Source organism: Filicampus tigris, chromosome 10 (assembly GCF_054856515.1).
Source record: "Filicampus tigris isolate MCC_2025a chromosome 10, RoL_Ftig_1.0, whole genome shotgun sequence".
In the NCBI taxonomy this organism is placed as follows: domain Eukaryota; kingdom Metazoa; phylum Chordata; class Actinopteri; order Syngnathiformes; family Syngnathidae; genus Filicampus; species Filicampus tigris.
In genome coordinates, this window is record NC_141226.1 from 23048484 (window position 1) to 23066993 (window position 18510).

The 18510-nt window shown below is 41.7% G+C and overlaps 1 protein-coding gene across 5 annotated transcripts in view; it reads left to right on the plus strand.

Moving 5' to 3' along the window:
* The window catches only part of LOC147141405 (3',5'-cyclic-AMP phosphodiesterase 4C-like), a 46584-nt gene that overhangs the window by 16499 nt on the left and 11575 nt on the right, over positions 1-18510 (plus strand). For 4 of the 5 annotated variants that reach the window (XM_086043435.1, XM_086043434.1, XM_086043433.1 and 1 more), the window contains one exon: positions 18096-18290. In XM_086043435.1, the coding sequence (XP_085899561.1) occupies positions 18096-18290 (195 nt within the window). Of the gene's footprint in view, positions 1-4854; positions 5102-18095; positions 18291-18510 lie in introns of those variants that run through there. The other variant, XM_086043437.1, reaches the window with a different exon arrangement.

Below are 18510 nucleotides of genomic sequence, written 5' to 3' on the forward strand. Positions count from 1 at the left end.
TTAGAGCAAAATCAAACACGTCAAGTAAGGCCACGCAACTAAAGGGCAATAGTGTCAATGTCAGGGGTCTGCTGGCGCTAACACCCCCTTTCGCCATACGCACACACATAATCGTCAATATGGCCTGTGTGACTACTCTGTGCGTCACTGCTGTACTCTATATAGTTTCAGCATGACTGATTTGGCCAATCGCCCCGAGAGCTTCATCGATCCCCGAGGGGAGCAGCAGCCCGTGACAGCTCCAACATAGCCCAAATTCACCAGCGACACCTCTCCTGCCGGCGGGACATCTTGTTCACACAACAGCTGCTACCTTTGTGATATTCTATAAAGGGGGGGGGGGGGACTTGTGCGGGCGGTCAGACGTCCCTGCAACAAACGTGTATTTCAGAAAAAGTTTTTTTATCTCCGTACTCTGCGCTCTGATGCAACAGTGTCAGATGACTGTTGGTTGTAGCCACTAGAGGGGGGAGCTGACTATGTTATGCCTTGGGCTGAGTCACAGTAACAATGGCCTCTCTTACCTCCCCCCCCGTCCAATTATCTTCGTTCTTAAATAGAACAGGTTTAGAATCCATATTATGTAATTTATGGAATGTCATGTTCTTGTGTAACTTTGCCATTCTAACGTCCCGCCGTGGGACGTTCTATAATATTGGCTGGGTATAGAACAACTTCAAAACATGTCCGGGCACGTTATATATGGCTCGAAAACGGAGTTTCCGCAGATTCGAATGATACCAAACATTGTAAGATACAATCATATCTGCAGGCTCGGCGAGCATTTAAGTCAAACAATCGCTAACCCCCAAAAAAAAAAAAAAAAAAAAATACGGAACTCACCATTTCAGCCTCGTGAATGTCCAAGAATATGTCATCATCCATCAAAAATGATCCAAAAATCAATCACAAGGCACATATTCACAAACAATCATTTGGGATTTTATATCATTGTCAATTATCAATAGAATGGCAAACTTGACTTACTGGTAACATTCATAAAGGTACACAGTAAATTTTGTAGCGTACATTCGACTCTAAAAAGACTATTTGGCCCCAGTCTGAACAGAGTAAAATTGCAAGTACATTTTACACAGAAAAACATTTGGAGCGTTATTTACTTGAAAAAAAAAGTATAAAGGTTTTTCACTCAGAAAATCAAAGTAAAATTTACGTCGAATTTTTGAGTGAGAAAAAAATAGTTTTTTTTTTTTTTTTCAAACAAATCACTCTCCAAATGTTTTTCTGTGTAAAAATGTACTCTGATTATTATTCTCTTCCAAGTGTGAATGTTAAAGACCAAATATAGTCTTTTTAGAGTCAAATGTACTCTAGCAAATGCACTGCGAAGACGAATAGACTTAGACTTCACTTTATTGATCGCTTGGGATGACTCCCTCTGGGAAATGAAAACTCCAGCAGCACACAATAGGGACCGCAGCACACAGGTAATAAAATAGTTGTACATTCTGTTCTGCATTGCGCGCCTCATCCAGCCAATCGGCAGGTCTGACGAGGCCCAAATCTCACTATCCCGCTAGCAGATGGCACGCTAATGAATCATGAGATGACACACGGATAGCCTTTTACTATAGTGCGTGACGTTTCATGTAACAGAGACAAATATAACTCCTCCAGAAAGAGCCCGATGCCAACACCTGCTGTGGCTGCTTTGTTTGTACATTTGTATGATCACCGTTTGTGCAATGGAGGGATTTCTTTTGGAACGGAGCTTTAATTGTTTGGGACTTGTAACGGTTAGCAGGCCATTCAAATTTTCTGCGGGATTTTTTCTTACGTTGTATTGTTTTTTTTTTTTTTTTTTGTGCAACATTGCTATTGTTTCTTTCTTAACTCATTCGCTGCCATTGACGAATGTACTTGTATTGTCACAGTACAGCCCTTCAATCCCAGGAGCTTATTTATATTTTTTTTCAACATTTTTCAAATGTTAGGAGAGAAACAACACGTGACGAAAAAAAAAAAATGTAGGTTTCTTTTTCGAGGATGCTGGAACGCTTGAATGGCTTTTCAACTCATTTGAATGCTGTAGTGTTTTTTTTTTGTTTTTTTTCCAGAAAAGTTTAGACAACTCAGGATCATTTGTCCTCGATGGAGGTCTTTGCTCTGTCGAGTGCCAGTTTAGTTTGTTTGCGGCTTTCCATTTCACATAATTGGTTTTGTTGGGCAATATAACAGAGGTCAGCAAACAGACATGATGACGTCTGACAGGCAGCACTCAGGCAGTGCTCCTTACATACTTGAAAAGAGCTCGTTAACCAGGAATGCCGGCCATGCCCGTGTGTAGCCAACGCGTGATGTCATGAGGCCCCTTTGTAATAATGGATGCGATGGCTTTGATAACCTCGCACTGACGGGTTAGGGGCAACGGAGGATGCGCCCTTCGGTGGTTACCTCGCCTCATCACCTCAGCCTCCATTTCAAGTATTTGACGGGATGATCCTGAGCAGAAGCAAACATTTGGCGTCTGTTTTGCGTCAAACGTCCGCTCGCTTCCACCCTGGTGACGCACGCACATGAAAAACTCGGGAAATCATCTGGTTTGCTGCTGGCCCGTTTGTTTGCCAGCGATTGTCCAAGGCTCGTAAGACTTTCTGTTCAACTTGTTTTTGAAGTAACTTTACATCAAAAAAAACAAAAAAAACACTTGTACTGTCATTCAAAACAGTTTCACAACCTCTTTTAAGACAAAGTGTGCATTTTAGATTAGAAATTAAAAAAAAAAAAATGGTGTGAAAAATATATACAGTGGTACCTTGAGATATGAGCTTAATTCGTTCCTTGACCACGCCGGTAACTCAACGCTCTCGACTATCCAATCGTTATTGTGATAAGAAAACTAACAGTCTATAATATTGTGAATTATAAAAATTAGGTAACGTAGCGAACTCGATCATGTGGTTGGAAATCGGGCCTAATCACCGTCATTTTCAGCTGATCGAAATCAGGGGGAAAAAAAAATCTGTCTAAATCTGTTGCTCCACTGTTTGCCTTCAAATATATTGATTGACCAATTGATTTATTGAACATAAAAACACGTGACAAAAAATGTCAAAATTGAAAGAAAGGAAAAGATCATTTATAGATGGCTTGGTTCAAGCACAGTTTACATGTTCAAAGGAAGTAGGAAGTTGTGTTTACGCCTCTTCTCCGACTTTGATTTTTCATCCAGGGTGGCGGTTGCAGACATTCTGTCGCACGGTTTGTCGAGATGAGATCGTGTTCAAATCCTGAAACTTCATGCGGCTTTGGAGGGTTTTTTTTTTTCTTCTCAAAAGTTGGTCAAGTTCCAATTTGTATGACTGCAGGGCCATTCAATTTTGTTGCCGTGTAATTAAAGCAAGCTTTTAGAAATCTTGGCGAAAATAACGCTACGGTAGAGCTGTATAACTGAGGCGGATGGGATTATCCGTCCTTTAATATCTTCCCCCCCTTTGAATCTCTAAAATAGCAAATATTGCTCTCGTGGCCCCCGATTCATTAAAACAGATGATTCTTTTAACCTAATACTAATACAACTAATCTGTGGGAACATAGCCCGTAGGTTTCTGGCTCCTCGTCTTCCTGGTCTTATGTCCAAATATTTCCTGTTTAAGTTTTCAGCAGGAGCGCACAGAAGGTCCGCCAGCTACAGTTTCATATTTACTTTACACATTTCTGGTCTTGAAAATTACATTGTCCACGGCCATGGGTGACCTTGTGTGCTCATGCGTGAGAATGTACTGTCTATATATATATATCATATATATATCTATATAGATCTATATATATGTATATATGGATATAAGGACAGAGGGACGCAGAAGGGTGCCCAGGTCGCAGACGGACCGATAAAATAGGGTAAAGTGCCCATTTCTGTGTATATGTATGAATGTGTGTGTGTGTGTGTGTGTGCGCGCGTTTTTCCTCTTTACCTAACATGGGTCAAAGCATAATAGCCCGTGTCCAAAGGGAGATCCCCGTCCTGTGATTGTATCAGGACTCGAGTGTGTGGCGAGAGAAAAGCAAGGAGTTAAAACAGCTCAAACATTTGGGGGAGGCCGAACCCATGCTGGCTGAGACCCCTCCCCCTTTCCTAGCTCTGACCTCACTCTCCAACTTGTTCCTCTTGTGTGTGATACACACGTACACGCTTGCTGGGTCACATGCCCACACACACACACACATTTGCTCGCTGACGCGCACCCCCACACACACAACTCACATGGCACATTCTGCAGGGGCACTTGGACAAACAGACCTAAAAAAGACAAAGACGCGAGCACAGGGCTCGTGTGAGTGACTGAAGTTGAAGTTGGGGGGGGGGGGGGCAGAGGAAGGACTTGTTTTTGTTTGCTGTGTGATTAAAAGGTGCAATAGCCCAAAGGGGAGCGGAGGAAGCGCACAGTGAAAGAAGAGCTGGGGAGAGAGAGAGACACATCCGAAGGCACAGAGGGGGGGGCGGGGGGTGCGGAGAGGGCAGCAGGAGCAGCGCCACATTTAGACCTGAAGCGAAGATCCACGTTGGGAGCACATTAATGCAGCGCAACTGAGAGGGGTAGCGTCCTTTTTGCCCTCAGGACAAAAAAAAAAAAAAGAAGACAAGGAACTTGAGGAATCCAGGTGCTCAGGGAGAGACCGCCATTCCGATCTGCTCACCTTTATCCAAAAGGGGGCGGGGGGGGGGGGGGGGGGGGATCCGTAGTATTCACAAGAATAAACTAGGATGGATTGCATCACCCCATCCGGTCCACCCCCGCTCGGTGACCACCGCTCCTAGAACCGGCGTCCAGCACTCCCGCCGGGGCTGGGGAGGGGGGGGGGGGGGCGCATGACAACTCCCGGAAAGCCGCGGAGAGCCGGACGGTCCGACGGGGATGAGAGCCGACCCCGAGGGGGCTGAGGGGAAGCCAGCTGTCCAGAAGAGGAGGCTGACGGCAGGTTGGCCGGCGGCGGCGGCGGCGGCGGGGATCATGAGCGTGCCCGGCGACTGTGGCTTGCGTCTTTCCGTGGAGCGGACGGTCACGGTGCGCGGCGGCAACAAATGGGGATCGCCGTGTGCTGTCAACAGGCCCATTGACATCACGCAGAAACGCAGGCGGTAATTAAGAGCCTTCTCATTTGTCTTTTATGACACGTTCTGTTTTCCACATGTTCAGTCGCTCGAGTTTGTGGCGCGTCCCTACAAGTCAATTGCTTTGGCTCTATTCGCCAATGAACAGATTTTCGACGAGTTGAGGAGCTTCATTAGACTATCGTGGCCCTTTGCCGGCATCTTGTGACATCTGGGGGCAATTACTGTACACGCCTTTCTGGGTGGGTTTTTTTTTTTGCATTTTGCGGCATGACTATCGACTTCATTTTTGTTATGATGTTGCACAGTGTGCTTACTAACGCGAATGCGCTTTCAGCCGTTTATTGAACAGCGAAACACAACTTGCGCCGGAGCCGCTGTTGGCCGCGGCTCGCGCTCAGACACGTGTGGAAGATTGTTGTCATATGATTGGTCATGAATCTGTCATAATCAATCATGAATTCAGTGATAGCGTCGATTCATAAATATGAATAAAAAGAGCTAGCGGTGACTTTGTCAGCCAATCAGATCTAATCAATGCCAAATTGGCGAGAGCTTACTGAGCCTATTGTCACGTGACGATATATGAAATATAGTAAACATGAAGAACAATGATTTTTTTTTTTTATAGTTTGCTAGCTCCGGGATATTTACAAAAACTTTGCTCAGGGAAGCAAGCAATTAGCCGGTTTTAGAGTTGTTAGTCATAAGAGCTCATATTTATCACAAATACCCCATCATGAAACAATATTTTAAATTTACGTACTGCCTTTTACTTTGTCAGCGGTCAGAGTACATGTTGAAAAAAAAACACACACACACAAAAAGCAGACAAAAGTATTTGTGCTGGGCTTGCCTTTCCCTCAACATGCGTCACCAAGGAAACGATACTAGTGGACACAGATAAAATCATGTTTACATGATGGTATTCTGTACAGTCTCATGTGCGAGAGGCGCGTTTGTTTAGCACATGGATATACACAGATGTAACATTTGAGAGGGCAGAGGACACAGTACAAAGGAGTTGACGCTGCGTATTTCAACTTTCTGAAAGGCTTTTCATTTGACTGGTATGCGGACATATATAATATAAGACCCCAGAGCGTATTATTTATTTTGCAAACTGAGTAATTCTGATGAGGACTTCAATGTCACTTTCATGCAAAAAAAAAATGTGGGTTGAACTCAGATGTTGAATTATTGCATCCCGTCACATTTTTGTAAATATGTTATTGCATCATTTCGTAGAACAACGCTGAAGAAATTGCACTCTGCTAAAATGTCAAATCGTTAGTCCTTAGCAGGTGTCAAAGGTCATGCTCGAAGAGATGATTTACCCCCCCAAATAATTTGAGCAATTTTCTTACATGAAGTGAACCCAAGAAGAAGCTCAATACGGCGGGGTTCATGTTCCACTTCTGTCTTTGGGAGACAGGTTGGACCCAAAAAAAAAAAAAAAAAAAAAAGCGATTTCACACATGAGTTTGTGACCATGAGAGACAGCAGAGCCGAAACAATGTTCTTGCTTCGCACGATAACTCGTCTGGAGTTTTTTTTTTTTTTTTCTTTTTTTGAGTCATGGTTTTGACCTTTGCGAGTCCAACCACTGATGTGGGGGGCGGGAAGTGGATGCTGGAGAGTAAAGGTCTCCGTCTCCATTATTCTCCCGAGGAATCGTGTGGAGGAGCGACACGTGAGATTAACAACCATGTCAGCTCCCATGTTTAATTCTCTCATTAGACAACCAAAAGTGATTGATGTCCAAACTGTGACCTTTCGGGCACTATGCATCTTTTTCACGCTGTTGTTTACGTTTCTTAATTCGCCAACATATATCGTCGCTGTCCTGTGAAAAACATATTTTGGGATTTTTTTTTTTTTTTTTTTTTTTTTTCAAGTTAATGCGATGTGTGTAACTCGGAAACACCAGAATTTTTTTTTTTTTTTTTTAAAAAGGACATAAGTGTTTTTCACAGGACAGCGATGATATGAAAATTTGAGGGTTGACTTCTCTTCAAGATTTTTGTCCTCTGAAATGAATTGATTGGTCCAGTTTTTCAGTAAGCCTCAAAACTGTCTGACGTGAGCCAAGTTTCAAACCAAGTAGCGATGAAGTGGCGCATCAAGACGGCCGGGAGCCGGATTGAAAAACCCCAGAGCCTTTCGCGGGGTTTACTCATCGAGCCGCTGACACCAAACAATTTTGGAGAGAGCCAGTGTGACTTAACGCGAACAGAAATTGAACATGAAGTAAGAGCTTTGAAAAGACGGCAGATTTGGCGCGTCGCACGTGAATGAGGTCACCGAGGTTACGTTTTCCGAGCGCATTTCACCGAAACTCTTTCCCTCCTGAGTGTCAGTTTGTCAAGAGGATCAGGACAAAGAGGAGAAAGATAAATCACCCTCTTGGCTTAGCAGGCTCTCTCAAGTGTTAAAAGTTGGATGCGATCTGATACGTCCGATGCCAAACCGCCGAAAGGCGTCATTTGTTTGCACGAACGCATACCTGCGAGGAAGAATTAGTGTGGGGGCTAAATTCTTAGCTGCGCTTTCCAGGTCCGTGGGGCCAGGATGCCTTGATCAGGCACTCGCACTACATGAATCTTTTTGTCTGGAGCAATGATGAAGTCATCGCGTGCCTTCAGCAGAGCACGGCGTCAAAGCCAAAGCACATTTTGTCATCATAAATATGCCTTAGGATGATGTTTTCTTGAATTATCGGCGGCTTTGATTGGTGGATAGCCCAACGGGGAGCATCTCGGGTCGTCATCGATCTCTGCTTCACAGATAGATGACTCGCCCGGCCGGATGTTCTTGGGTTTTCCGTATGCTGAGTCCGATGGAACAATTTGTTCTTCTAAATAAACATAATGAGTTGACTTGAATGCTCGTACCATCTGTTAATTTGTTTTACTCTCCAGTGATGGACCTTCCGTGCTGGATGACTTTTTTTTTATCACGCGGCGATCAAAAAAAATCTACGCATAAAGTATATTGAACTTTTCTCAACCTCATCTCATTTGTCCCGGTGTCACTTCCTCTCCCCACGTCTCGCCTCACCTTCAACCCTTCCAAGTCTTCTCCTCTCACTTGCCTCACTCTGTTCTCTGTTGCGCCAGACCGTTCCACAGGACAGCAGGCTGCCTGTGCATGTTGGACGTTGAGGGTGATGACTCACAAAAGACGTATTTCAGCCATAATGATGTCATTTCACGTCTGCGTGGAACAAATTAGCCAACACCTTCATACAAACCCACCGCCTGCATTTGGCAAAATGTTGTCTTTATTTAAAATATTTTTTTACCATCTTAAAGCGGAAGTCAACCCAAACATTTTTTTTTTTTTTTTTTTTGAAGAAGAATCTGTTCCCAGCAAGGCCCACTGGTTGAAACGCGGTATTTGGATGAATATTGCCTTTGTGGAATATAAGTGAAGTAGCAAAATGCACTTGTTTTTAGCCATCTCCGGGGGCGGCCATTTTGTCTTCTGTCGACTGAAAATGACATCACAGCTGCTCACGACGACCAATCGCGGGTGACCTGTTTTCTCAGTCTGAGCCGTGATTGGTCGTCGTGAGCAGTTGTGATGTCATGTTCAGTCGACAGGAGACAAAATGGCCGCCCCCGGAGATGCCATCAAAATCGAGTGGAGTAACACTTCATCCACTAATGCAATATTTATCAGAATGCCCAGTTTCAACTGGTGGGCTTGCATAAAACATATTCTTAAAAAAAAAAAAAAAAACTGATTTTAATAATTGACTTTAACTGATTTTTTACTGTTTTTACTTCAGTTGTATTTAACGTTTCACATTGAACAATCAACTACTACAACCTTCATATGTATCGGAACCATTTAATGGGTTCTTCTGTGAACATAGCCCACCTACCTAAGTTTTGCGTGAACTGTAGTGAGTGTTTTTTTCCGCCATTTTCATCAACAAGCAATAATTGCCAATTTGACTGCACTGAGTTTGACATACTTTTTTTTTTTTTTGGTGAAGATAAGCGGCATGAACTTCTTCTTGTAATAAATGATCAGGTCTAAGATCTAACCTGCATGCGAAGTTGATACTAGTCCACCCCCTAAATCCTTCAACATGCTTAGACAGTAATGCGTATCATAGGTCACGGGGCGCCCCATGTGCAGGAGGGCAGGCGTCACAGCGGCGTGGTGTTGTTTTCCAAAGGAAAGATCAGAGGCTGACGGCTGGCCTCTGACGGGGATTACAGCCGTCCGCATACAATAATAATTGTATACACACGCACGCACACACTAGTGACTTGACGTGGTTTGGGCGCCACCTTAATCACAGTGCACGGAGCACACTCGTGCAAACACACACATGCCTCATTTACAGAACAGCTGCTCAATTTATGTGCGTGCGTCATTATCTGATTACCTGTTTGAAAAAAAAAAAAAACATCCAAATTGATCACAGCTTTGGAACTGTGGCTATTTCTTGACTTTCTTTTTCTGTCATATGACTTACGGTACTTAAAAAAAGTAAATTGGTCAAAAAAAAAAAAATATATATATATATGTATATAGTTTTGTCATTCTGTCGCCGCTTAACAGAACACAGTAAATAATGTAGACTTTTCACAGTACAATGAGCCCCCGTTTATGGCATAGGGTATATTTCAGACCCACTTGAAAATCTGCGATGTAGAAATGTTAATGCAATTTGTCACTCCTATTTGAAGTGTACTGTAAAACTTATAAAAATGAATTAAACATTGTGCATTTCAAAACCAAAGAGTTCAACCAAACCAAAATAGTCTGCTAGCTTAATGCTAAAATGCAAGGCTAGTGGTAATTAGCCGAGTGGTTACAGTTATTATAAGTCTTCTCACAAGTTGTTCTTACACATTGAGCCGCAACAAATGCAAGCAACATACCGCAATTACATTACTCAAGCATACTCAGTGGATATAAAAAGTCGACACACCGCTGTTCAAATGCCAGGTTTTTGTGGGTAGAAAAAATAAGACCAAGATAAATCAAATCTTTCTCCCCTATTAGTAGTAATTTTAAGCAGTACAACTCATTTGAGGAAAATGAATCCATATTTTAGAAAGTCAAGTAAAAACAAACAACAGAGATAATGTGGTTGCAAAAGTGTTCACACCCCCAAACCTGGGGATGTGGCTGTGTTTATAGAATTAACTAAGAACATTCAAGCTCATCTTAAATGGGCGTTAGCACACTCCTGCCACCATTTAATGTACCTCAGATTAACCTGAAGTAAAATCCAGATGTTCTAGTAGGATTTTGCTGACTTTTTTGTTGCTTTCTTGCAGAAACCTGAAGGTGTTTCGCTAACACTGACTGCTACTTTGAACTGTTCATAATTGCGCGAATACTACATGAAAGGCACAAAACTGTAAAGTCGGACTAACCTGTCTACTGTAAAAACCTATTTAAAAAAAAATAAAATAAAAATTGCTTAGGCAGAGGACTGAATGATGAATCGCAATACAGCGGGGAAGCACTGTACTGGCCTTGCGCACAGTTGTTTTATCCACACATATATCAGCAGTGATTACAAAAAAAAGGTCAGTGAGGTGGCTGTCCAACACTACACTGGTTCACATTCATTCAAACCGTAGCCTACACCCTCTTTCTAAACAATGCATATACAGTACATGTAAAAAAAAAAAAAAAAAAAAGCAGTTGCATAACGTGACGGCGCTCAGCTGTCATTTAAACATGAGCTGGTTGCTAGCCAGGCTCAGTTTTTGTAGCAGGGTGAGACCCGGGTTTTGGTTTCTGTCCTGTTTTATTCAACAAGGTGGATTAGTCAGTAAGGGAGAAAAGGGCACATGAACATGAAGCCCCTTTGGTAATGTCCTCTCGCAATCTGTTGGGGTGAATAATTATTGTTGGAATAAGCAATATGTTAGCCACAGTGCAACTTTAGAGGTATAAATAACAGACATGCAGTCCAAAAAGGAACAATGGAGCTAATCCCTCGATGTGAAGTCTATCTACCAGGGTAAATGTGAAATGGGCAGCACAGCAGCACTCTAGGTGAATCACTGTAATGACCCAACTTTTGTGTGTGGACCACTAGTCTTCCCTGAGTAACTTCCATTACTCCTCGATTGAATCAACTTCAGCATGTATAATGCATTTCAATTTACTATTAAATCAATTAATAGAAAGAAATACAAACTAACATGTTTAAATCTGAGTTTTTTTTTGTGTGTGTATATTTAAGTGCCGGAAAGCATCCCACTCTCTAGAAACAAAAACATTACCTCCAGATAAGAAACGTGCTACCCAACTTTCCACAACATGCTATAAAATGCTTTTTCAAGCCTTAAAATTGCCAAATCAGAAATCAATCAGTATTTCCATGCATCCGTCCGAGCGGCCAGGTCATTCATGGATGAGGTTTAAAAAAAAAAAAAAAAAAAAGGATATAAAACATGCGCAGTGGTGTATTTGATGGTAAAATAACTTCATATTATCGTTTACAATTCATTTTTATTTGTTAAACTTATTTCATTACATAAAAGTAAAAGCATACATGTTTCCGTGTAAACAAAATTGGATTGAAAAGGTGCAGAGAACAGAAAATCTAAATCTAAATTCATTTCATTCATTATAAGGAACCAATTGCTTTATTTAAAATGGTTTATTTTTCTATTCTTAAGGTATTTGCAATGAACTAAATAAATTGATAAGATTTCGTTTTTGTTTTTTTTAATTCTATGAATACATTTTAGGGAAATGAAACAGCTCAACGAAGGTAAACAAAACATGACAGCGCTCTCGATAATGTACATGCTCAGTGGCCCATATTTAAAAAACATACAGCCCTTGCGCCATACTTCACAAACCTCTGACTTAGAGCCTTAAATTAAACCTAACGTGCGTGTTTTTCTGACTTAGAGCCTTAAATTAAACCTAACGTGCGTGTTTTTCGAACGTGTCGGGAAGCTGCAGAACCCGAGAAAGCCCACGCTAGCACAGGGAGAGCATACAAACGCCACGCAGGAAGGCCGAGCCTTAGAACTGTGCTAAGCACTCACCTACTGCGCTACAAAAATCAGAGCTTGACATTTAAAAAAAAAAAAAAAAAAACAGAAAGAAATACTTTTGCCATTTTCATGAAGAAGCTATTTGATAGACTCAGGGGTCAAGTTCTTCCACACAGCGAAGGAAAGAATTGTCAGAGCTGGGTGTCGGGAGCCAAAGGCCCGGGAATAATGAATGAAGGTTCGGGTGACAGCTAGCCCCGCTTCAGCTTCAGCCTCAGTCGCGCTCGCTTGGTCACTCCTGTACTTTTAACTCCCCGCAGGTGAGACTGGCGTTGGCGTGACTGGCGTTGGCGTGAGAGGCGCTGACGCACGCACGGTGTCCAATATCGGGGCCACTGACAGCGCGCCGTCAATCACACTTTTTACCGGTCAGCCTCTTATGCAACAAACAACGCAGCGCAGTTCTCTGGTTACATTTTCTCTTTTGTTTTGTTTTTTTGTCAAAGACATGTTGCTACAACAGCTTGATCGGTTATTATGATCATTCCCCGAGAAGAGAGTACGAGATGGCAGGCATGTCTTAGTTGTGTTTACACTGGTTCTTATGTTACAATGTGAGTAGGCAAAATGGTTTTTTTTTTGAGGATTTGGAATGATGTGCAGGACAATCATAGTACCTCAATAATGTAAAAAATGTCTTTCTCTTCTTGGGAACGTCACATGACCAAATTCAGAAATCAGCTGAGCCGTGATTGGTCGTTCCCTGAGCAACTGATGTCATTTTCAGTGGACAGCAAGTGGCAAAATGGCCGACCCCTGAGAATGATCAAAACGGGTGGATTTTCTGCTTAATTTATACTCCACAAACGCAATATTAATCAGAATGCCGTGTTTATTATAGTGGTTCCGCATTAGTGTAAAAAAAGTCTTTCACTTTTGCTTTAATGTTGGTTTCTTATTCCGCAGTTTTGTGCCGTCCTTGAATGGTAATTTTTATGCAAGAGAGCCCTTTGCACTTGGGGAAAAAAATATTTAGTTTTTTTGCTTCAAGCCTTTTGTTGTTGGATTTGGAAACTAAATATTTGATCTAAATTGTCCATAGATGTGAAGGTTGTTTGTCTGTCTATACCTTGCTATTGGCTTGTGACCAGTCCAGAGTGTACTCCTGCATCTCTTTCCCGGTGTGCTCACTCACAACCCTAATGAGGTAAAGCTCTACAGGAAGTGGATGGATGAATATATTACAATAAACATGATATTTTGCCCTTATTTCTAGAAAAGTTAGTTTACCACAGCAAACTACAACCTCAATATTGAACATAGATGAAATGAATACCTTTCTGACAGCGGCAATAACGAGCTAAAAGTATTATCTTTGTGAAAGCCAATTTTTTTTTTTTAAATGCTCTTCTCTCATTAGTTTGTCAGGGTTTGTTTACTTCATGGCCTTTCCACTGAGTGTCTACCGGTAGTTACATTTTAATAAACTCTTGCAGTATCCCATATGGCCAGTAGAGGGACCCTGTCCTCATTGACAATTCTCAAAACGGCAGTTTGAGAATAACTTCACAAATACAGCAAGCCCCCCACTCAACGGGGTTATTTTTGAAGTAATTTCATATAGTTGTTTTTATTTTTAGGACTGTGGCACAGAGTGTGAGGGAAATGAGAGAAGAGGTGGGCGGGTGTAAGATGGGTGGGCATTTTGTGAGAGGCAAAAACAATGGAGTCACATTTGGGACACATTGTTTCTATGGGAACTGTTTGTTCAGAGAACATACAGCTGGGCACCGACGCTTTGACTTTTTAAATACTCCGTGTTTAAGTTGAAGCATGATGGACATGTGTACATGTTTTTGAAAAGAAACAACTCCACTTCAGAGGCTTTGCTTCTGTCCATACATTTTGCTTTACTGCTTTTCTTCATGGTCGGGGTGATACGGACCTTAGGCCAGCTAACTGTGGGCGACACCCTGGAATGTGTGTCTAGCTACTGTGAACCCCCATTTATCACTACGGTTACATTCCAGACCAACCCGCAATAGCTGGAAATCTATAATTATATGAAACATATTTTAACATTTTACCCCTCCCACGTGATTCAACCCATTTAAACTCATTAAAACACACAAACTAATTGAAACGCTCTTTTTAAAATCTACCTTAGCACCTCTTGCTCGCGCAGTTTTCCAAATATGAGGCAAAGTGTACTTGCTTCAAGCTGTTTATTTGACTCCAATAGTTGAAGTTTACAGTAAAACTGACACATGAAGCAAATGATAATCAAACATTTTATATTGAAACACCAAAATGCCATGTATGTAGTTTCACGTGACGAATGTCTGCTAGCTTAAAGCTAACAAATAATATGAAACGCCATTGACAGGCTAACGCAATTAGCATAGATACCTTCAAGCAACTGCTACTTTTACCAGTGACACGTAGAAACAGCATACACAATACTGACAGGCTTATATTCTGTCTGCTCAGTAGCAATGACGACTATTAATGGCGCTAACGGTATTTTGCGACCTTCTCTGCCTCTCTCTGTTCTTGCTTTTAATTAATTACGCTGCACTTTTGACCTCAGTGCCGCCTGTACTGTTGTCACATTGTGGTTCTGCAATGAAGGTGTAACTCTAATTTGGCCTGTGTCCTATAAAAAAAACCCTCAACGATTGCTTACAAATTTGCGATATGGAGGGGGTACGGATGATGAACAAATTTGAAATTTGGTTGAATATCTAGCGTAGTGAACTGTAGCAAAAAAACAAACAATATACTATACTGAGTCTTACTGTTTTTGTAAAGACAGAGTTTTTGATGTGGCTCGCGTTGGATCTTACAGTGACTGTAACTGTATTTAACGTAGCATGATATGCACCCCAAGAACTTTTAACACGTTGCCAATCGCGATTTTCAAAAACGTTTTATTGTTATTGTTGTAACAATTACTACAACCAATGGCCTAAACAAACACATAGTCAACAGCGTTGAGTTTTTCATCATTTTTAAATCATCCTACCATTCCGCTCCCTTAATAAACCACTCCCTGAGTTGTGTGTGTAGTCCAGTGTTGTGCCAAACCTTGGTCCACTCCACCGTGTTGAACTCAAAGCAAACAAGCACGAGCAGAAAAAAAAAAATGGAAGGGGGATGGGCAGTGAGGGAAAATCATGGGCGATGTTTTGATCTATGAGCTAATTTTAGCTCGCATCGGCTTCAAATAGAAACCTCGCCATAAATATGCATGAATGGGTGGGGGGAAACCACTCGGTGGTGCAGCAGGAGAGCAGAGCAGATAGAGGAGGGGGGACTCTGTGTACTCTACCTGAAATCCTATTTTTAGCTCCAACGATTCCAGTCTCGGTCTATTCCCCCATGCGAGGGGAGACTAAATTTAGCTGCTTGGAGACAGAAGCGTGATGCGAGAACAAAAATAGAAACAAGTTTATGGTCAGAGCACGCAGGAACAGCGAGGGGTGTCGCATCATTTGTAAGGACAGAAGGCAACAGAGAAGAAAATGGGGAACATGGAGTGGCGAGTAAGAGATGATGCCCACAGATCACGATGCAGTGGTACCTTAACTTGGCCAAATCATTTATGTATTATAAATCTTATGGGTTTTTTAAATTTATTGTAACAGATCAATTTATTGCTTGTTTGTTAAAAAAAAATGCATTGGAAGAAGACCTTGAAAAAAATAATCTCACGTTAAATCGCAGTATTGAGGAAAAGAGTCAGAATGAGATTATTTTTCAAAATTGTTCAGATCGCCTCATAAATCAAGGTACCACTGTACATGTTTTTGATAGAGACAGCGCTGTTTTGTATCAAAATATGAATGTTAAGAAATAAATTGGTTTCATAAAGTGTAATTGTATGGGCCGTAGTATCGGCGTATTGGCTGTGTGGACGTATGGTACGTACAGGTACCGTCAAGCGTGATCAATCCTTCACAAACTTTTTGACATTTGGGTACGAATGCACCTTGAAAACTCATCACGCAAGGCAAAAGCCCCTTTTTTTTTCAGTTTTTTCTTGTTCTCTCCTCTTCACCGCCCCTCACTGTCCTCCCTCTGACTCCTCTGCTGCATATATTGCAGTCAGTGTATCTGAAGCTGTCACATGAATGGAGAGGCAAAGGCTGCTGTTATGTAATAGCCAGTAACACACCAGCGTCTTGTCCTCATGCAGCACCCTCATTGGGTAGCGGAGCCAGAGGAGGGAGGCTGGGAAGAGAATATATATATATATATATATATATATATATATATATATATATATATATATATATATATATATATATATATATATATATAAAAATTTTTTTTTTTTTGCATACTGCAGTTGCTACAGCTCTTCATTGAAAAGCAATGGTAGAAATCATTCTATCTTTAGTTACTGCATTCAAGTATTAAAACAATTAAAGCCACACTTGAGAATGAAAATGAATTTTGGATACTTTAGGTTTCTAACTACCACAGTCCACAGCACACGTTTGTGGTTGTAGATAACCTTTCCAGAAACGTTATGCATGGTCATGGACGTTTCATCAATGGCCTATAGTACATACACTTAATCAAAACTGACACACAAAAAACCCCATCAGAGATGAACATTTATATATGCATTTATAAATAACATGTATCCAAACAAAATGTTCAACCAATCCATTTGACTTCATCTAATGAACGCCTGCTAGCTTAATGCTAACATGTAGTGCAAAACACCATACTGTAGATGTTATAGTAATTCTAAACCTAAAGCAAACTGCTGCTTAACCCACATGGAGCAACAAGAAATATATACAGCATACAACAAAAGACAACTAAGCATCTTATATTTAACACCGAAATGTTCAACCTAACCTTATACCGTAATTTTATCTAACCAAAGTCCACTAGCTTAACGCTAAGACGCTAAACACTGTAGGCTAGCAATTACGCTAACAAATTAGTGGTTGATGTTACGGTAATTCCAAACCTAAAAACAACTGCTAGCTAACCCAGATGGAGCAACGACACATTTGTGAATGTTTGCTCAAGGATTGCGTTGCCCTTCAGAGTGTATCAGTGTGGATCAATGCTAGCAACGTTAGCCCGGTCTGTGAAGAAGGGACTCGCCGTGTCTTTGCTCGGCATAGCTGCTTCGTGTTGGATGAGGAGGAAGTCTCCCTCGCCTGAACGTCTTCCTATTTTTAGACTCTCACTCTCATGTGAACTCAGTTTGTGCACGCAGACCTAATGATGTTCAGATATTTTTTCTACCTCTCCTTTACGACCTGAAGTTTCACACCCTCAACAATGTTGAGCGCACTTTACGCAGCTGTTGTCTGTTGAGTCATGTTTACACTATTACTTAGTCTTGCCCCGCTGTATTGCTGCCCACCGTTTGCACCCCTGCTATCCAGGGTTTTTTTGTTTTTTTTTAAGCGACCATTTCCCTAGGTTTTTACAGAATACTAACTTCCTCACTGTATTGCAGAGTTTCACCTGTTGTGGGTAGATCTGGAACACAATATTAAAGGCCATTCACTGGAATCTTTTCTGCAGCAAAACTTACATCATTATATGGAAGGACAGACGGATCGAATATTCTGTCTCATTTTTTTGTTTTTGTACTTTAGGGCGTCAACGACACTTTCCTCACACTGTCACACCCTCCCAAATGTGTGATTTGGGGCGTTCATTGTGGCGTATAATAATGATTTTGCTTCCTTCTGCATTTTCCTGTTTTACAGATAAAAAAAAAAAAAAAGTCTGTTACTTGAGTGTGATGAAAGCTTGTGATATTTTTATTTGAGACTATTGTGTTTACTGTTCACTTCTGTGGCCCATTGTCGCTGGAATTTTCTGCACTGTCCCAAAAAGTTGAAACTGAGATCATCACCGTTTTAGCAGTTTTTGTCATCACAAATGTACCGAGCAATCGCTCTGCAGGCACTGTCGTATTTTGAACTGGATGTGAAGTCATGCGACTCGTCAAAAATAACTTTTTGTCTCGATATTCGTCTCTCCCTTGTCTGCAGCTTTGATGTGGAGAATGGCTTGTCGGTGGGGCGCAGTCCCCTGGACGCGCAGGCCAGCCCGAGCTCTGGCGGTCTGGTCTTACAGGCCAACTTTCCTCACAGCCAGCGGCGGGAATCTTTCCTCTACCGCTCCGACTCGGACTTTGACCTGTCACCAAAAGGTCCTTTGAAAAATGCCTCCGCTGCGAGCGACTTGTAAGTTCATTTGTTGCACATCCGACTGCTAGGTAACTTGCGGGTCTGCTTTTCTCTAAGTCTCTAAGAGTATGACAACTTTATTCAGACTTTTTATTGCCTGGGTAGCACCTGAGTTATACACGTGCTGTGGTGTCTACGTTCTAAATTGGAACGCTACGACAGTGGTTCTTTGACTAAGAAGTGCCCCAAGGTACGAACCAACGTTACCTCACTGATT